At 48.3% G+C, this 21,337-nt stretch overlaps 1 protein-coding gene across 1 annotated transcript; it reads right to left on the reverse strand.

Moving 5' to 3' along the window:
• Positions 1-14,877: 14,877 nt before the first annotated feature.
• Positions 14,878-21,200, reverse strand: LOC125526842 (uncharacterized). Its single transcript, XM_087531863.1, has 5 exons — positions 20,697-21,200; positions 15,615-15,843; positions 15,461-15,530; positions 15,241-15,371; positions 14,878-15,170 (listed from the first exon to the last, which is right to left on the reverse strand). The coding sequence occupies exons 1-5, from the start codon at positions 21,198-21,200 to the stop codon at positions 14,878-14,880; spliced, it is 1,227 nt and encodes a 408-aa protein (XP_087387989.1).
• Positions 21,201-21,337: the final 137 nt, after the last annotated feature.

Here is a 21,337-nt window from a genome sequence, read left to right on the forward strand (position 1 = left end):
TAGCTTTTTTTAAGGGAATAATATGGGGTTAAAAGTTCCCCAGGCCACGAGTTCGTGTCCATTGATTGGATAAGATGTAAACATATAGGAAGTGTGCATGCTCTTGAGAGGTATGTGTCTGGTCTTATCATGAAACAAAAGGGGGGGGGGGGGGGGGGGGTAATATTTTAGCTATCTGGTAAATAGCAAAACCGCAAATTAAACAGTAACATCTGATTGAGTGTACCACAAGTCCACAATGACAGGAAACGGATGGGCTAGCTCATAAAAAATGATTCCGGATTCGTTAATGTCCACGTGTAAGACTTTAGTCTCGAAGATCACTTGTGCCCTTCCGATAGCCCAATCCAACTCAATTGAAGTTCAGAATGGAAACAAAATGCACACGAAAGGCTTGCATTCCTTCATCCATATATCACTCAAATATATAGCAGATTTGGGCACTCTAGCCAAAATGAATCCTATTTTGGCTATGACCTCCTCTATTACAATGTACTCTACATGAATCCAGCCGGCTTTTGTATCAAATTCTATATAATATTATGTCTAACTACTACTAACACGTATGTACTTCTGGAAATAAATTTTGCATAACTAGGACACATGAAGCGAGTGTTACATTCCAAAACTTACACCATCGAAGATGGTTATCATTCAAGAGAAGTGTGGTCAACTACTGTATCATACAAGATGACCCCCGGAAATTTAATTAAGAACATCTTTGGTTTGTATTTGCGGTTTGACAGGTGGTGGGCACATAAGTTTGGCAAATACATTCACGGCCAACAATAAGTTTATTCTTGTAACTCTTTCAACCACGTGTCCGTCAAACCAGTTTTATGGTCGGTGTTGACTGGTTTTGAAGAGTTGACTGCCTAGTCAGCCGTCACATTAAAAAAATTGACCAAAAAATGAAAATAAAAAAAATCACAAAAATGAGCACTGCCATGCTGATAATTCTGGAAAAGTTTTGAGAATGGTCCAGCATTATCATCATGGCAGTGCTCATGTTTGAGAAAATTTTCTTTTTTATGGAAACTTTCATTTTGTTCTCGGGTCAATTTTCGTGATGTCTAGGCACTGACTAGGCGGTCAACTCTTCAAAACAAGTCAAAACCGGCCATTAAACTGGTTTGAGGGAAATAGGGTTGAAAGTTGTCCCGTTTTGAGAGGTTAGGATTGTAATTTTGATGGTATTGAAGTTTAGGGTTCTAAACTATACTAGGCCAGGAGATCAGGGTTGAAATATGCACTTCTCTTTTTTTTTGCGTATTTGTTCGGTTGTCCTTGGATATTTACCCATTTTAGGTTCACCACATGCGAAGCATAGCTCCCTACAAGGTACTCCCTCCATCCTAAATGTAAGACGTTTTTTGATACTATGATAGGGTCAAAAAAACGTCTTACATTTTGGTACGGAGGGAGTATATACGTGGCGTCCAAACAAACCCACCAAGGGCTGATATGTATGGCCCGTTGCAACCGTGAAGCCTCACGTTGCTCCACAAGCGCCTAAATAGTGGCAGGGCTTGGGGGAAATTCATGATGGAGGAGGTATGCGTTGTTTTTCTCATCGGGTAGGGGTGATGGCCTCGTAGGCCCTTTCCAAGCTCCGCCGCTAGTCACGAGCCAAGGCACACACAACTGAGTTTTGTTCCTTTTTTCTTATAATTTTTCACTTCTTTTTTTTAAATTCTTGACAGTTTATTTTTATTTTTTGAAAGTTCATGAACCCAAACAAAGTTTTACATTAAAAAATGTCCATGAATTCGGAAATTATTCATGAACTGAAAAAATGTTCATTAATTCAAAGAATATTCATGAATTGGAAAAACTATGTTCACACATATGAAACAGTGGTCACAAATTTGATTTTTTGAGAAATTGCAAAAACAAATCATGAAATTTAATGAAATTGTGATTTTAGAAAATGTTCTCCATTTGAAGTGTACGTGAATTTGGAATATTCATGAATTATATAAACTATCAAATTTATAAAATATACACGAAGTTTTCGAAAGAAAAAGAAAAGAAAAAAATGAAAGAAAAAAACGCTGTAAAAGGAAAATAAAAAAAATAGAATAACTAGCTTCCAAAGACCAAACAAAAAACAAAAAACTGTTAGAAACTTATTCCGAAGAACCGTCAGGAAACCCCTAACGAACGCAACTGGGCCTGGAAACTTTGCCACGGGTGGTACATATCATTCGCGAAACCCACCATTTGTTAGGGTCTAAGGGATGAGGCTGTAGCCTTTCCTATTTGGTGTGGTGTGTTAAGCACCAAATAGGAAAGGCTACCCCCCCCCCCCCACCCCACATTGCTAGTCCCAGGGGCTGTCGTCCCATTCCTCCCGCCCCGTTTTCTGGGATATGTTCCCACCTGGTTTCCTGGCTAGGTTTCGGTGGGTTTTTTTCACCTGCTATTCTTCCTTTTTTTCAGTTGTCAATTATTTTCTTTCTGTTTGCCTTTTCTTTTTTGTTTTTGTTTCTGTTTTCCTTATTTCCTTTTTTATGTTTCCTTTCATTTTTCATTTCTATTTTTAAATCAAATATTTTTCAAAATCGATGTTTTTCTTTTCATATTTATGATATTTTTCCAAATCGCTGAACTTTCTTTTTCAGATTTGATGAACTTTTTTTAAAAACAATGAACATTTTTAAAAATTCTTGATACTCGTTAAAAATCTGTGAACATTTGTAATTTATGAATTATTTATTCTTTGCATTTTTTTGCTCTTTTACCTTTTTTAAAGTCGTCGGTTGACTGGTCAAACGCAAACGAACAAGACTACTCAACTTTTCCCGAAGAACGCACGATCGAGCGCTCGCCTTCTTTTTGGACCCGCCAACGGAGAGCTCCTATTGGGCGCTTTAAGCGCCGCTCGGGCAAACCGGCGCCCGCTACAGTCTCTAGTGGGCCGGCCCACGAAAGGAATAGGCAGCAAACAGTCAAGCGAAAAAACCCAGCAAAAAACTGCTAGTACAGGGATTCGAACTCGCGCCGCAATATTGCAAGATGGGCAACACTAGGCGCCGGCGCACCGGCCCAACGTTCGGCCGGTCGCCTAGCAGCCGTCGAATTGGCACCATCTGAACCGTTTAGATCTTATCTTCTTCCCCGTCTAAACGATTCCCCACCTTCCCAGCGAAGCTTCCTTCCCACGCACATGGCAGATGCCGCCTGAAAAGTACCTCGTCTCCTGCAGCTTGTAACACCTCAGGTGCTCGCCTATCGTAGCAAACCACGGCGCACGACCCGTCACCGGCCGCTAGCAGCACCGCGGATCGCCGCGCCCACACCCAGGGTTGTCGTTGGAGGCCGTCGTTGTACTTGATCTGTCTCCGTAGGAAGAACTTGTCTTGTAGCCTTGCAGCTGCAGCTCCAAACTTTTTTGCAGCTCCACCTCCCATTACGAACCCCGTCGAAGCAATCATCAACGATGGTCATAAGCAAAAAACGACAGCAGATGCAACAAAACATCGTCGTGTGCCATCACAGGTCAGGGTCATCGTCATGAATGGTTGCAGCTTATGTCAACGCTGGTTGTAGCAAAACTCGACGACGGATGCAGCAAAAATGTCATCGTCACCGTTGCGGGTTAAGCCGAGACATGAATGATCGAAGCTTTTTCCATTGTCGGATGTAGCATTTTTCATTAACAGTTGTAGCTTTCGTCGTCATCCATAACTTCCGTCCTTTATTGTTGAAACTTTTTTCGTCGCCGGTTGAAGCTTTTCTAGTCGCCGGTTGAAGCTTTTATCGTCGTCGGTTTTAGCTTCCGTGTTTGGGCAGTGCCAGCACCCCAAAAATTTGTTTGCCTTCGATTGAAGCATTTTATCGCCCATGGTTGTAGCACCTTGTCGAAGGGTTGTAGCATCTGTTGGCGCCGGTTGCATTCTTCGTCCTTCCATGGTTGTAGCATTTTGTCGCCACCGGCCGCCATGGTTGTAACATTTGTCGTCCTGGATGTAACATCTGTCAAAAGGGTTGTAGCACCAAACTGTGCCGGTTGCAACCCTCGCCGTAGTTTTTAGCAAAAAAATGTCCGCCATGGTTGTAGCAATTTTCCATCGTGGTTGTAACTCCGACGTCGACCGGTTCCAGCAAATTTCCACCAGGGTTATGCCCCTACATCGGTCAGTTCTAGCGCGTGGTGACCACACCTCCAACCTCGGCCTGCCAGTTCACATCTCCGGCCATTCCTGGGCGCACCGCCTGGCTTGCTGGTCGCAGCATCGGTGCTCGCCTCACGGCCATGGAGTCCTCTACACGGAGCATGCGAAGAGCCCAAAAAAGCAGTACGGGTGGTTTGCGGCGCAGGAGGGAGGCGGGAAGAGGCTGATGGTCAGCGGCGAGGACGAGAACGCACGGCCGCGCGAGCTCACCGGGCGGTGGTGGTTCGTGAAGGAGAGAGAAGATAGTGAGAGAGAAGAAAATGAGATTGATTGGTGGAGAAAGAAGATACAGGAGAGAGAGAAAAAAATCTAGGAAATGACGCATTAGAGACACACGATACCCTTTCAATCGTACGCATGTGGCGCGACCGGCGCGACGTTTCGGGCGGTGCCCCGGCTGGAAACGTTTCCGTTGCAAGATTGATGTAGCTAACCACCACGCCTTCGTAATGCAAGTGGTTAGTAGCAACGCGTAGTCTCAAAAAAAAAGTAGCAACGCGTACTTTTTAAGACACACTGTAAGCGCACTATTTATCTATTACGTACTACACACTAGCACCTACATTTTTGAATTATTTTGGAAAATTTGATTTTTCTTTATTAAAAGAAGTACATCAATTTTTCAAACAAGTTCATGAATTTGGAAAAAGTTCATCAATTTTGAGAAAAAACTGATTGAATTTAAAAAAAAGTTCATCGAATTCAAAAAAAGTTCTTCAGTTTTGAAAAAAGTCCACCGAATTAGAAAACGAGTTCACCGAGTTTGAAAAAAAACAATAAATTTAAATTGAATTCGAAAAAAAATCATCGATTTTCTAGAAGTTCACCGAATTAGAAGAAAAGTTCACCATGTTTGAAAAAAGTTCAATAAATTAAAAAAGTTCATCAAAATTGAAAAAAAATCATCGATTTGAGAAAGTGCATCGAATTTGAAAAAAGTTCACCAAATTCGAAGAAAATCCTCAAACTGAAAAGTTCAACAATTTGGAAAAAGTTTGCGCATTTAAGAAAAGGAAGAAAGGAAAAAAGTAAAGTAAAAGAATAAGAAAAAGGAAATTGTCGGATTTCGGGTTCCGGCAAACCCTTGAGGTTCGAACACTGGGGTGCGCGCGGAGATCTCTCCCCTACCGATCCACGTCCAATCCACTCGTGCGAACTAAGATGAAAAATGATGAACAACACAAGAGACACGAGGTTTATACTGGTTCGGGCCACCGTTGTGGTGTAATACCCTACTCCAGTGTGTGGTGTGGTGGATTGCCTCTGGGGCTGATGATGGACAGTACAAGGGGAGAACAGCCTCGCGAGGGGTGTTCTTGAGCTGATGCGGTGTGTTCTACTTAGTCTTTACTGTGTTTTCTCTCCCTCTGCTAGGGTTCTACCAGATCTCTAGCCTCCCTTCTCGATGTCTCTAGGTTTTCTAGATGTCTCTACTCTGTGGTGGCTAGCTCTATTTATAGAGGCCCTGAGCCTCTCCCCGAATAATTGAGCGGGAAGGGCGTCAACAATTGGCCATTTTGAAGGAGAACATCTAGTACAAGTTATCCTGACTAAAGGTGGTCTTCGACTGCCAAAAGCACTGGTGATGACGCTGTCTTGGGCTCCACGGTGACCTTCGTCCGGCCGTCCGGCTGGTCTTGGTCTCGTTGCACTGAAATGGCAACCTTTGCCTGATACCTTGGCATGTGCTTTCCCCCTTTGCACCAAAGGGGAAACAAGGACCCTGCGTAGGCCGGCGCCCACCTGGCGCCCGCCTAGCCTTGATCGTCATGGCTTGTGTCATGGGATCCTCGCGAGGTACCCTTGCATTGATCTCTCCGCCTCCTCGCGAGTCTGCCTGATGAGGCTGCCTCTGAGGAAGCTTCCTGTCATCCGCCCAGCGAGGCTTGGCCCTTGCGAGGGTCTTGAGCTTGTGCTGATGAAGATGGGCCGCGCGGGGCTCCCACTTGAGTCACGCCGCAGGCCGCAGGCAGGCAAGTCTAGGGACTCCCGTTCCCAGAACGTCGACAGTAGCCCCCGGGCCCTAGGCACGCGCGGGCTTGGCTTAGCAGAGAAGCGAAGGGGTAAGCACGAAGCACCGCGGGCCCTAACAGCCTGCGGCCTTGGGCGCCGCATGGCGGTTGATTGGACGTGGGCGTCTGCACTTCCCATGACGCCTTGCTCTGCGCCCGGCTAAGCGGACCCGTAGTTGCACACAGTTGTTCCTCCTTTGGCTGCCCGCTCACCTTCTACCTTTCCTTCTTATCCGAGCTCCAACCTCCGCTGCCAATCCGGCTCGAGCTCTTCCCCTTCCCTAACGCCATGGCGCCAACGAAGAAGGGAAGGGGGAAGAAGCCCGCGCCCTCGTCCTGCGCACCTCCAGCAACGGCCCCCGCCGTTGATCGGTCAATTATACTCTACCCGGAAGCCTTGGACAATGTCCACTCCGCCCTTGCTTCCATCTTCAACGAGTGCGGCCGGACCACAGTTTGGCCCGCATCCCGCGCCTTTCTTGCCAGGACCGTCACGGAGGTCCGATTCTTCGCCGATGCCTTATGGGCGGGTCTGGTTCCCCCTTTTCTGCTTTCTTCAATGATGTGCTCTCCCATTATCAGATCCACATGATGCACCTCGGGCCGGAGTTCATTACCCTTTTGGCTGTCTTTGCTTTCGTGTGCGAGGCGATGATAGGCATCCCTCCTTCTGTTGCCCTGCTGCGCCACTTCTTTTCTCTGCGCCTGAGCGATCCCACTCAGTGCTCGGGGTGTGTAAGCTTCTTCGCCGTGCCTGAGACGGCTGCTTCAGGGATTGATTTCGGCCTTCCGCCTTCTCAGGCCAGGTTCAGAGAGCGGTGGATGTACGTGGACGTCGGAGGGCCCAGCCCCTTGCTCTCGCACCCGACCTTGCCTGCTGTTCCCAACCCAGGCTGGGGTCATGAACCGCTCACGAGCCCCCGGCTCGCTTTCGTCTGGCGCCGATTCGAAAGTTTGAGGGCGCACAATGTGACAGCGCCCAAGGTGGTGAGGGAGTTCCTTTCGTGTCGCGTTGCTCCTCTCCAGCGCCACTCTCGCCGGATGTGGAACTTTGCGGGGCGCGGAGACCGCATGCGGCTTCAGGAGGAGGATTTGGCGCCCGAAGTGCTGCGGACGGTGCTTCGGGTCTTGACTGGTGATCCTTCCCCAGGCAGCCTACGGAGCGGTGGCGTCCTTTTGTACCTTTGTTCCGACAAGGCTGATTTCGTGAAGCAGATGCCCAGCTTTGACGAGTGGGGGCTGCGCCCGGCTGGCCTCACGGGGCCAAGCGAGAACCCAGTTGTCGTGGTTGTTCCCCCCGCCGCCCACAGCGGTCCCTTCTCAGGCGACAAAGCGGGGAGAGAGCCGACGGGAGCTGAGGTGGCTGATGTCGAGGTGGTGACGCCGCGTGAAGCCTTGAAGGCGACGTCTCCCGAGGCCCGCCCTGGGGCAGCGGTTGATGCAGGGTTTTGGCCTTCGGCTCCTGAGGCCGGGGCTCCCGATCCCCCAGCCGTTCTTCGCGAGGTGACGCCCGACGGTACCCTCAAAGCTGACTCCTCCAACGCCGACAATCCTGAGGCTTCTTCTGCGCCCCAGGCCGACCCCCGCCCCAGGCGCTTGGGTCGGTTTCGTGTAGACTTCGAGGCCCTTCGCAAGAGGAAGGAGGCCTCAGGCGGCAGCGACCGCCCTTGCCGCTTGTTGAAGCGCAGGAAGTACTTTTCCATGGACGAGTAAGCCTTCTTTCCCTGCTCATTTGCTTTGTTATCCTTGTGGCTGATTGTGGCCTTTTAGGTCCCGCCTTGCTGAGTCCGTCGAGTCGACCCAGGAGCCAGCCCCCGCATCCTTGCCCCCTTTGCTGGCTCCGGGTCCGCCGAGCTCGGGTGGCGCCCTCGCCGCTGGACCGGTTGGTGGAGTGATCTGCTCCATAGGGCGCCTCAAGCTTGCTCGCCCGATGCCCTTTCTTCGCGAGTCTTCTTGGGGCGCGTCAGGCTTGCCCCGTGCCCCTTCTCTGGTCATAGAAGGCGAATGGCTGAGGTCTGTCCTTGGCTCCTCCTTCGTGGGTGGATCGACGCCGGGCCGGACTCTTAGGGCGGTCCATCCGGCGACGGCTGGGGCGGCAGCCCCTGCCCCATGCCTGGAGGGGGCTTACCGCCCCGGGGCCCTCTGCATGCTCCATCGGAAGAGGGTGATGTGGAAGATGTGCTCAGGCGTGCTCGGGAGCGTCGTGCCCTTCGTGAAGAGTTCCTCCAGGGGGCGGCGGACGCGGTGAATCGGGTCGGAGCAGAGCTTGCTGCCGAGGATGCGTGCCTCGAGGCTGAAGGCCCGCGCCTTGCTGAGGAGAGGCGCAAGCTGAAGGTTACCATTGCCCTCGCGTGTCATCAACATGACCTCGACAACGCGGAGGCCGAAGCGTCGCTAGCGGCTTCGCGGGAGGCCTGCTCCCGGTCCGTCGAGGAGGCTCGGGAGGCAGATCGACGACGCAAGGATGCGGAGGAGCGCGTATGGGAGCTCCAAGCCCGGAGCAACTCCCTGGAGCAGCAAATAGAGCTGCGCCACGCGGCCCTTGGGTCGATGCAGGAGGCCGCCGTCGACCGGGCGGAGCTCGAGAGGCGCGAGGAGGCACTGACGCTCGAGGCTGCCGAGCCCAGCCTTGACCTGGAGCGGTTGGAGACGAGGGAGCGCCTGGCGGCCCAGGCGGAGGACGATGTTGCGGCGCGCGAAGCCCGGGTCCAGGAAGAGGTCGACCTCCGTGTGGCGGGAGCTTGCTCGGTCCTCGAGCGCGAATACGAGGCGAGGTTGATGCTGATCGGGGCCGAGGCTGAGGGCAGGACAGCGGCCATCAAGGCCAAGTTGGTTGAAGAGACGCGGCGTGCGGATTCCTTCGCAGCCGCCCTTGGTGCGGCACAGGCGGAGCTGCTTCTTCTTCACCGGAGGGTCGATGACACCGAGGCCATCGCGCGGCAGAATGAGAACGAGATCCGCCAGCGGAGGGTTCTAGAGCACGAGCATGCTCCCATGCTTTAGACGCTTAGGGAGAGGGCCAACTCATCCTTAGGCGAGATTTGCGAGGCTGCCGCTAAGGAGCTGCACGAGGCCAGCTATGCAGGAAATCTTCGGTTCGACGCTTCTGGAGGATCGTTCCGAGAGAACCCACGGGCTCATTGAGGAGAGGAGCCTAGCCCTGCTCAGGCGTGTCTTGTCCCGTGTCTTCAGCCATTTGCAGGAGATGGACCCCACTTCGACTTTGACGCTGCCATCATGCCTGTGCCCATAGCTGTCCGGGGCGACCTGGCGCAGTGGGTGGAGAACAACGTGGACGCCCTCGTCAGGGCCTTCGCATCTGATGACGATGGTGTGGTCGTGGGCGCTGACGAAGGCGGCGTTATAGATGAGCCTGGCATTGACGGAAATGCAGGTGGTGGGGGTGACGGCGCCAGTGATGCCAGTGACGCTCCCGAGGATGCCCCAGAAGACGCGGTGAGTGATATGTCCAACTGACCGCATGTCCCCGCAGTTTATCCTGCATGAAGAAGACTCGGGCTTGGCCCTGAAGAATGTAAGAGCATTTTGGGAGGGGAGGCCCCTCATGTAAAGATTTGTAATCCGTACTCTGGTGAGCACAACGTTATGCGTGAGTTTAGTCGTTTGCCCGGTGATGGTTCGGTTGATTCGTTTACCTTCCGGCCCTGGCGTGCCCTGAGCGGGCCTGCGGGGGATGCTACGCCTCCGGCGTCTCTCGATTAACCCGCTGATCCTGTGACGAGGACCTACGGAGAGGGTGCGGAGACAGTAGTCCCGGCTGTAGGCGTGCCTGGCCCGGCCCGGCTCACGAGGGGCTCATGAGGGGGGCAGCTGGCGCTAGCTTGGGGCATAAATCTGAAACCGGAACGCGAGAGATTGCTCAAACAAGACTAAACACCCCCTCCCCGAATGCACGCAAGCTTCGAACTCAAATCCAACTTAAATCCAAACTGAAGAAACTTGCCGACAAGGAAGAAGCAAAAAGGCAAAAAGGCAGAAGAAAAGCAAAAAAGCCGCGTCCGGCACCTAGTCTAGTCTTCGACGTCTTCTCACCAGCGCGGAGCTAAGTGCTACCACTGGGCATGGGCGGGAGCCCCCAGGGCCTGAGGCCGGCGCTCCTGAGACTCCGGGGCGTGTACAGCCCCACTCATTATTATGTGAGAGTGTCACGAGGCTACGAGCTTCACAGACACTAGGCCTTCTTCACAGGTACTGGCCTTCCTTCATATCGCCAGACGAGGGCCCCGCCTTGCGCCTCACTCTGCCGCCATTGACGGCGACCGGAAACCAAGGACGACGCCAATGGGGTAGAGCGGTCGCCAGCGGTTCCCCCGACGACCACGGGTCCTCCACCGGGGGCAGGCCATGGGGCACCTCCCCGGTAGATGGCCTACCTCCTGAGAACATCTTGACCCGACCGCCGCGAGGGTGAGCTCGGATCTCGGCCCCTCGCGAGGGTCTTGAGCTTGTGCTGATGAAGATGGGCCGCGCTGGGCTCCCACTTGAGCCACGCCGCAAGCCGCAGGCAGGCAAATCTGGGGACCCCCGTAACATTTATGCCTGTAACAGGCCCCACAGGCGCCTAATAGGAACCAGCCCGCCAACAAGTGGCACCGAACAAGATAGTCGGCCGATCTTTTTGGGCCAGCCCACGAGTATCTTCTTTTTGGGCCTGCTCACTATCAAATTCCTCTGTTCCTATGTCGTTTGTAGTGAGCGAGTCCACACAATACATCTATAAAAAACCTAAATTCTAAAAAGTGCATACACACTAATTAGAAAAAACGAGCGGCCGGTCTTACACACGCATGCATGTAGTTTTGTGGTATAAATTTTATCTTTATTCGTGACGTGGCATATACTACTAGGATGGTCACATGGACAAGACACATCATTATTCCATGGATGCGTATGTCCATTTATTCGGGTTTTCAAATTTTTTAAAAACCATATCTTTTAAACCGTGCTTCGGAATTTAGATCCGTTTTCACTATTGGAATCCTCGCGACGAGATATTTGAAACTAGACCCACAAGGGTATGTTTTGACGAATTTTTTATGCCAACTTTGATGCTATATTGTGCAATTCTATTATTGTATTGTGCAACTTTATTACTAAATCGTGCAACTTTTTTCCAAAACTAATGTTTGGAGCTGCACCTTTGTATGAGGTTGCAACCTAGCAACCACGACAATTTTGATGTGCAACTAGTCTATTGCCTCGATGAAAGTCGATGTGCAACCTCCTCTTGTAATGTAGTCTAATTACACATACATTGATGTTTAGTTGGCTTGTAATGTAGTCTAGTTGCACATATTGATATTTAGTTGGCTTGTAATGTAGTCTAGTTGCACACATTGATGTTTAGTTGGCAGGACACTAGTTGCACACACATATGCTCAGTTGGCACGGCAATCTAGTCTAGTTGCACACACATTGATGTTTAGTTGGCAGGACTTTTTTGGCACACACATATGCTCAGTTGGTGCGGCAGTCTAATCTAGTTGCACACACATTGATGTTTAGTTGGCAGGAAGACTAGTTCGTCGAAACATCCCTATGCGGGATCTAATTTCGAAGAGCACGTCACGAGGATTCCAGCGGTGAAAACGGATCTTAATTCCGACATGCGGATTAAAAGTTATGCTTTTTTTAGTTTTTCAAACTAAGAATTAAATACACCAAAGAATAAAACACATGCAGCAAAGGAATGGTTGTGCAGACATTTAAGGACCAGGTGAAAAACTTTCTTAATTAGGATGGTTAATTAGGAAAGGGACACAAAATTTTCAGTTTAGACCGGCCGCTCACGTAGGCTAAGCCAGCAGCCGGCCGCTCGGTAGACTTGGCCATTAAAAAAACTAGTAGAGTGCCCTGCGTTGCCACGGGTTTTTGAAATAGTTTGCAAGAGTTACATGTTAACTTTTTAAGGCCTTGCCCCGCCGTAGATCCAGACCCCCGCCACTGATTCCAACCCGCCTAGGCTGCCGCCTGCCGCCGCGCTGCCCCATCGCGTTCGCCTCCGCTCTGGCCGCCTCTGCCCCGCTCCGACCCTGCCCGCCTCCTCTTCGGCCGCCTCCGCCTCCGGTCCATCCTCCGCCTGGGCCCGTTCCGTCCGCCTCCTCTCTGGTCGGTCCGCCACCCCGCTCCGTCCGCCTCCGCCCCGCGCCGCATGCTGCCGCCCCGCTCCGACCGGCTCCACCCAACGCCGCATGTCGCCGCCTCGCTCTCCGCTCGGCCGCCGCCCGCTCCCCGATGGCGCCGAAGAAGACGCCGAAGGGCAAGTCCGGTTTCTTCGGCATGAGGGCGAAGTCCTCCGGGAACTTCGGACTAGAGTTCTCCGACGCCGGGCAGCGTTGGTGGCTCGGCACGTATCCCACCGCCAATGAGGCCGCGCGTGCCAACGACGTGGCGGTGTGGCGTGCCGGACGGCCAAGACGGACCTAAACTTCCCGGAGGTCGGGTCCCAGGCGGTGGCGGAGTGGCTCGTGCCGCAGGGCATCCGGATGGAGGAGATGCCAACTAAGAGGGCCAAGAAAAGACCGGCGGTTGTTGTCGCTCCCGGCAGTAGAACACACGTGCGCTACTACGGGCTACAATCCATACAAATAAATCACACAAATGGTCATATCCAAGGTCAAATCGTATTTCTTTCTCATACGTCTCAGCATGTTAGGACATTAAGTGAGCTCCCCAAAATTTAACCGTCTAGATACTCCGGATGCCCCCAAATCCAACCCATATGTTATCCCAACATGCGGTCCCAACACGAAAACCCCATCCCACGACACACTTCCCTTTCCTGCCTTATCGCTCAGTTCCCGTCTTAGCAGGACATTTCTCGCTGGGGCCTTCTCCTTTAAAACCGGATAACGCTCACCTCATCTTCGCCATGGCGCCCTCTCTCTTTCACGCGATACTAATGGACCGCTCGCTCATGCAGTTTGCTGCAAAGAATCTCACAAGAAATGTTATACATATGTCACATTGGTTCACTATCCTATCTATGATGCCGTGACAGTAGTTTAGAAACTCTCCTAGCACTCGAAATACCGGCAAAAAAATCTCCAAATATATAGCAGCCGCAGGTACCATGAAATAGGACACTAAACAACATTTGCCACAAGCAATCAATTTATGCACCAAGCACACTGAGCAGAAGCAACAAGCTATCAAGATTTCTTCTACTCACAGAACTGACAAATGTGACTAACTCTGTAAGAAGCTCTGCCTTCAGAACCTAAAAATGGTAGAGTCCCATCACTACTTCAGCTGCTCTCTGATCTCAATAGAAAACATGAAGATCGTCTAAAAAATAGAGTACACTTCGGCTGCACTTAAACAAGCTTGCTAAAAAGAAACTTCTCAGGTGACGGAAGAAAATATAAGTAACTTCCACTTGACAGTCGCATCATTTGACATATAGATTTTCAGTTAGCATGGCAACTGAAGTGAGTCTATTGATTAAATTACATAGTTTATTGTTAAATGGTAAACACAGATTTAGAAGAGTTGCCAATGCCCATCTGTCAAATATGCTACTGTATACTTATGTGAGCTGCCAATGATCATCATCATCTGTCAAATATACTACTGTATACTTATGTGAGCTGCCAATGCTCATCTCAAGATAGGATTATATACCCAAAAGACCAGACCTTATATGGGCATTATTCTACAAAACAATTTCAAAAGGCTCACCATGTATCCACTGTATAAAAGAGATCTTTTTCCCTACATCGGCGAGTTAATACTTTGATCTCTACCAACTGGAAGCACATATAACTATATTTAAAAAAAGGGACATCTGCTATCTTCATGAGTAAATAAACAGTAAAAAAGTAGAGGACCAAACCGAAATATTTTCATGAATGTTACAGATCATTTTTGTTAATGTGTAAGTACATCAAGCATGTTCCAACAAGCAGGAAAATTGTAGAAACATATAGATGATGGGCACTTCCTAATTCCTAGCTATCATGGAATCACTGCATGATGCATTGCACTGAGCACCTTCTGTGTGATATGGATATGGGCAGAGGCAAAGATCAAGGAATTAAAATTCGAAAAGAATAAATAAGCTGTCAGTAAGCCAATAGAAATCGACACAGAAAAAATAAATAAGTTTACTTCAGTAAGCCGATAGGGATCGACACATTTGGAGACATAACTACCACAACAAAGATTCCATCATTGTAATAATAGCCTTAGTGCTGAATTAAACTCCTTAAAATATGTCTCGGGCATTTTCTTCAAGTACCTTGTAGGCAACAACAATGACAATGATTCTAGGGAATGAAATTCTCTCGCAACACAACCTGACTTGTATATACTGATTGTAAATTCACCTAGCTGTATGAAAATCAAAACCAATATAGGTTATCCAAAGAATTGATAAACAGACTTTAAGAGCAAAAGTGTTTTAACCTGAACTTCCAAGAAATCATCAAAGCAGAAGTGGCTTCCCTCCCATCAATAAACTTCCAGGTGAACAGGAGAAGCACGACCATGGAGAATCATACCTGAATACCTGAATGGAGAGTCATAACTGTCCTGGCAATAGCACATCTCTTTGTCCCTCCTATATTCTTCAATCACATCAGAATACTAAAATTGACCATACATCGTTTCCATGAGAACAAAAATGATCGATCAAACAATTGGTCTAATTCAAAAGTTTGTGTCCTTCATTCTCCAATGGTGGAGGCAGATGGTGTTGACGGCGAGATCAGCTGGGGAAGTCGCGGTGGCACCGCGTGCTCTTTGATGGCTGGAACAACAGCAGCACGAGCTGTTGTTGTTGGTGGTGGCGGTACTTCCTCTTTGATGACTGGAACTGTAGGGTAAGTTGTAGGAGTAGGAGTAGGAGACTTGGAAGTCCACCCTTGGTTTGATGATCCAGGAGAACGAGGCGACTCTTGTTGTCGAGCCGGCTTGCAGGGCTGAACCTTTGCACATACTGCATTATTCTGCTGATGATCTGAAACAGTAGGATATGATTAAGTAGCAGTTCGAAAAAGGAACAAATTACAGTTGCTCATGATTCATACCTGGCATTGGCAGAGGCTTTGACTGGTCGAATGGGAGCTCGGAGCCCTTGAGAACGTACTCTGTTCCTTGCGTGAGCAGCAGCAGATCATCCACAGACAGATCGTGCCACACGAATCCAGTCTTGTAGCTCCTGCATTGCATCGTTGCCTTATGAATAAACACAATATTTGTCGGATAACAGACAGGTCTCGAGATTGATGGGTATATGTATGTACGTACCTCTTGCAGGACCAGGAATACTTGGCCACCATGCCCTTCCCTCTCAGGGCGTCCAGCCGGCCAATCACATCTGAAAAAATTGCAATCATTCATGCTAAGTCATCATCCTACAATAAACTACTGATCAGGCACCAGTTGCAGCTTACTAACTAACCTCGCAGGTAGAGGCCTTGTGGGGAGGCGACGGTCACCTCCATGAAGTGTGGGTGCTCTAGGTGGTGGTTGCGGCAGAGGTAGTACACCACCGCCGCCCTCGTCCCTGGCTCATGCCTCTTGGTCGTCGGTGGCGGCTCCGGCTCCACCCTGACTGCCTTGGTGCGCATCCCGAACGGGCTGGCGCGCCGCCTCGCCCTCACCTCCATCGCTCTCCGTGGATCCTCCGACTATAAGGGTGTATGTGTGTGTATGTACAGTCTGATCAACCTACACTGCAGACATTATCAGAAATAGCAGTCAGTGACCAATCAGTCTGATCCTCCTCTGTCTCTCTTATCTATAGTAGAGTGCCCGTGCGTTGCCACGAACAATACATGTATATATATCAAGTTCACAGAGGCAATAGAACAAATTATCTATAGTTTCCTTGTGCTCTAGATTGTAGGTTCATCACAGGTGCAAGATAAGAGATCAAATTGCTTTGAAAAATATAAAGATAGCAAATGAAAAAATCAGCCACTGCCTACCGGACTCAGTTTGGCAGCATACAAACATATATACATACCATGAATGTACTATGACTTCAGAAGAATATACATTAATCTGCCATATTGTAGGGAAACAAATCTGGAGCACAAAGTAGAGAGATACACATGTAACACACGTGCATGATATAACATTACCTGAATGTAACAAAATATAATTGTATTTTCTAATGGAACAAAATAGAGCTGTGGGCATTAAAACTGTATCTGGGCATGGTACTCAAGATGCTTCTTTATTTTTTGTTCTTATTACATCATGTACACTTCAAAGAGAGGCGCCGACTCTACAACTTTTCAAGCATCAAACTATATAAGAGTAATTACCCGTGCATTTTGCCACTGTTTGTTAGAAATACATCACATCAGAGATGCAGAACCCATTTTCTCTTAGGTCAATAACAAACATTAAACCTTCGAGACGGGATTAGCAATTCCGTGGAACATTAACTTCTCCCACTGGTACAATACACTCTTCAATTTTGATGCTTATTTTAGCAGCATGGTAAATGCCATTTGCTGCTTCAATACACTATATATGCATGGTTATGCAAATCAAAATTGAAAGATGGACTGCTGCAGAAGTGTAGAAAACATGCATGGTGGTGCTGTAAGAGTGAATACTTATTTATGAGATAAATCGGCATGTGAGCTGATACTGTATAAATTAGGAAGACAAAATTGAACTATGCACCAATGAAAGACAAATTATGAAGTCCACATTTTTGCTGAGACATATAGCAGATTTATATTAGCATTCAACATCTATTCACAGAAGACAAAAAACGTCAGTCGATTTGCAAAGCACACATCTGCATGAATGATGATCAATTCTCAGGGTAAAACTAACTGTAACATGCCTCTCATTATTATTTTTGTTAGAGAACAAGTTACATTTGCTACGTACTAAAATTGTTGGGGTTCCAGACCTTGGGTTATCTGAAGTGTGGGTAACTTGTAGAGGTTAACAGCATGGACATCATTCCTATTTGAGGCACGGGCAAAAACATGTCAGAATGCAAGTATTCAGGTCATGTATCCCGTTGTTTCTGCTTCTGCAATGAATATGTTGAAAGGTGAGTTACCTGCTAGGGAGAGACTCAGCTCAGTGTCCGCAGCTGAAATCAGTGTATCCTCTTTCTGTCAACCTTCTGTATCTTTGAATTCTTCAAGCTCATGTCATGGTATTTGCTTCAAGGACAACAAACAAATCAGGTATGTGATCCAACAAGAGAAAGGCAATTTAACAAATCCATTCAGAAATTGAGAGGTTGATAGCATTTTACTTATGTGATGACTGCCTCGACCAAAATCCATATATCTTGGAATATGCAGGGCACCAATCAGAACCATATTAAAGCAGTAGACAGAGAGGTGTGCAAAGAAGAAATAAATGCAAGAACAGAAAAAGGGAAAAGGAAAAGGAAAGTGATGTGTATTGATGACACGACGAACATACGACCTCGACCCCTTATCACCTACAGTGCAACACGGAGGAATGAAGAAACAATTTGTAGTCCCAAGACTGGTGCTGGATTCTACATTGTTGAATCTTTAGATGCATTGGTAAGTGGATATATAATGAAACTGCAACAATACAAAGCTAAATAGATTCTTATAAAAGGATTAAATAATCAACTAAAGGCATGTCCAAAGATGAAAATTATTTGCATCAGACCCATCGGAATTAGCTTTTGCCATGTAGTTTATGAGCTAGAACTGAGCATTTAGTAATCGATAAAAGCATCAAGCATCATCAGCTATAAAACAAACTACATTTTCTAATAAGATGGTACAGGCATGAAATGCCGAAGAAGCAGTCATGAGAAATCTGGACCTTCCTCGAGTTGCCATTGTGTAAATAGGAGGCATTTTTGTCTATGTAACCCTGAGAGCACAGAACCAAGCATGAGAAATCTGAACCTTCCTTGAGTTTCCTTTGTGTAAATAGGAAAATTGAAATCCTTTGCCACACATCTGAACCTTTCAAGAAGCTGCTATCAGGGTTACACAAAGGCAACAAAAACTACTCTGAAAATTTCATTGATAGCTAGAGATCTTGGTCCTGACAAGCAAAATAGACAGTCATGTTTTTATTTGACAAAAGAATCTAGCATATTTACTTCAGTTTAATTAAACCTCCAACGGAGACTAACAAATGATGGAGGATGCAGCCATCATTGCAAAAGCTTCGCCAACATCAAAAGTTGGAGCACCCCGCTGAACGGATAGGGTTAATTATCCTTTTGCCCTCAGTGGTGTCCATGTGCTCAGTTTTGCCCCTAGATGCGAATTATGCTCAGTTTTGCCCCTAGTCCGTGCGCACCGACTCGTTCCGTGAACTCTGCCGTCTCCGTCAGGTCAACCTTTTGACTCGGCCCTTACAGGTGGGACCAGGCAACAGAAACGGCCAATTTTATTCAGACCGTTGCACGCGTGGCTTGTGGGACCCAGCAGAGAGCCGTTGAGCAGAGAGCCGTTGGCGGGTGTGCTATATAAGCGGGTGACAGCGGCAGTGACCACGGCGACAGAGAGCACGGCAGTGACCACGGCGAGAGAGAGAGAGCACGGCGACGGGAAGCTAGCCGTGGAGGGCGCGGCGGTGGGAAGCTAGCAGTGGAGGGCGCGGCGGTGTTAAGATCCCTTCGGCTCTGAGCTCCATGTCTTCCTCAAGCTCCCGCGCCACCTCGCGGATGCAGAGCCGGGCGCGTGTGGACATGCCTGTCTTCGTCTGTCCATGGTGCCGGGCGGGCGTTGATCGGAGGGTTTTTCAGATACCGAGGAACCAGAATCGTCCGTTCTACGTGTGCAGCGAGAATGGGGTAAGAATCGGGGCAATTGCACCATTTTTGTGGTCGGGATCTTTGAGCAATGGGTTGATCTGTTTGGTGTTCATGCAGGTGACATGCTTCTTTCTTTGGGTCGATGCTCTGGCCAAGACTCTGATGAATGAACTGCAAGAAGAGCATGAAGAATGGTTGCGCATGCTGCCACGAACGGCAGTGGCCGCACCACGAGCTCCGGAAGAAGGGATGGAGGGCGAAGCACGCACTGACAGAGAGCTAGCTGTTGAGCTTAGGATGTTGAAGAAGAAGGTTAGGAAGCTTGAAGATCAAGCACTACCAATACCCATTTGCAAATACTTTTGGGCATTTGTAGGTATGGTAATCGCACTGGTTGTAATGTTGAAAATGTATGGAAAGGCATGAATTATGGAGGAATTTGTAATCTTGAAATTGTTTGAGAAATCCACCTAGTTTAAATGTTGGTTAAAGTTGTTTAAAGGTTGTTTAAATGTTGAAACAAAAAGAGAAGAAGTGACCAACATTTAAATATGTTGGAAAAAAGAGAAGAAATTAGGAATTCAGAAACTTTTGATCAATGAAATGCAGCTCTCTGCTCTGCCTTTCTGTCCAAAAAAAAAGGTTGCTCTTGGGCCAAATTCAGAGCGTAGAGTCAAGTGCAGGCTAGACTAATGGGCCAACTGCATCCAATTAGGCCCATTCGGGGGTTCTCTTGCGTATTTTTCTGTTTTCTATTCTGATTTAATTTAGGCAGTAAATCATAATGCTGGAACTTTTCGTGGAAGCTAATTGAATTATTCCGGAGCCAAACAATTAAGGTTAGAAATTTTTTGGAGCTGTTAATTAATCCAATTCAAATACACCGTGATTTAAATCAAAGACCAAAATGTCATGGAAAATGTGCCTCAGCTCTGGTAGAGGTTTACGCCAGGTGCCAAAATAAATGAACAATTTTTAAGGCATTACATTGAGAAAAACATAATTTGTCTAAAAAATGAAGGGTGGAAAATGCACAAAAAATTGGTGCGGCTGGGGACTCGAACCCAGGACCACGTGGATTTGTGGTGTTTAGGGCTGCGCTGGTAACCACTAGGACAGATGGCAAGACTTTGACATGGATAGGGAAGGAAGGTATACATAGTGAGATTTTGAATTTTTTTTAAAAAAAATAGTGAGACCGTGAATGTTTGGACACGTGTGAGAGTGTTTTTCCATTGTTTTGCACTTAAATTTTGGAGGGTTGGAAGGTTGAAAATGTATGTTGCACTACCACATGATTTTGGTCAAAGTGGCACTTGGTCTAGGGATAGAGTGGCACTTGGTTTAGGATTTAAAGGGAATAAATTTGCATGTTAGTTCATGACTTTTTGTTTGAATGAAACAGAGGGCTTCTCACCCCCTCCGATTTTCATTAATGAAAACCACAAGTTCTCGAACTTCATGACTTGTTTAGGGAAGAAATGATATGTTTGGGCACGAACATTTTTTAACACACATAATAAACCCTAATAACTTAGATAAGATGGAACACACCGTACCATTGCAATAACTTAGATAAGTTCACAGTTCACAGACACATGACGAAACATGACACGACACGACACGACATAGAAAAGCAACAAAATAAAAAATGAAACATGACGAGCTTGACTCCGGGCTTGAACATCTTCATCTTGACCTTCTTCTTCCACCTTGGCCGCGAGCGCCCCTTGAACACCGTCTTCATCTTCACACCTCCTCCTCCTCGTCGTAGGGAAGGGAGTGCATCTGGCCTGGAGCGGGGAAGATGCGTTCGTAGTTGGTGTAGATGTTGTAGACGGTGAAGAAGATGGCCTCGCAGCCGCACCAAAAGACTTGGCCGAGGAGCTCGCGCGCGTTAAACGGGTTGGTGAAGGTGACCGTGAGCAGTAGGAGGATGCCGCCGCGGTCACGAACCTCGTTGAGGGTGAACATCCTCGGCGAGCCCCGTGGGAGGTGGGCATAGCCGGCTCTGAGGAAGGCGCGGGTGAGTTCGACGGAACCCCTCCACCTTGAAATAGCCCACACACGGAGCTTCCTCTCCACGAGCACGCCCGGTGGGTAGCGCAGTTCCGGCACGACAGGCGGACGGTTGAAGGTCGGCCCGTTGAACTGCATCTTCACTTGGTCTCGCTTGGGGAGGGCTCGGTCGCTTGGGTGTTTGAAGTTGGAGAGGATCGGATCTGGCTTGTGGGTGGGAGAGGAAGAGAGGCACCCCATTTATAGGCCTGTGCGTGGGAGAGGAAGAGAGAAAGGATGAGAACGGTGCGTATGTGAATCCAGACGCGTGTGTGTATCCGTTACGTTTTGCACACTTAAATTTTTGCACAAAACGATGCATGGGACACGTGCGTGCA

This window comes from Triticum urartu, chromosome 7A (assembly GCF_056163025.1).
Source record: "Triticum urartu cultivar PI428250 chromosome 7A, HENAU_Tu73, whole genome shotgun sequence".
Lineage (NCBI taxonomy): Eukaryota > Viridiplantae > Streptophyta > Magnoliopsida > Poales > Poaceae > Triticum > Triticum urartu.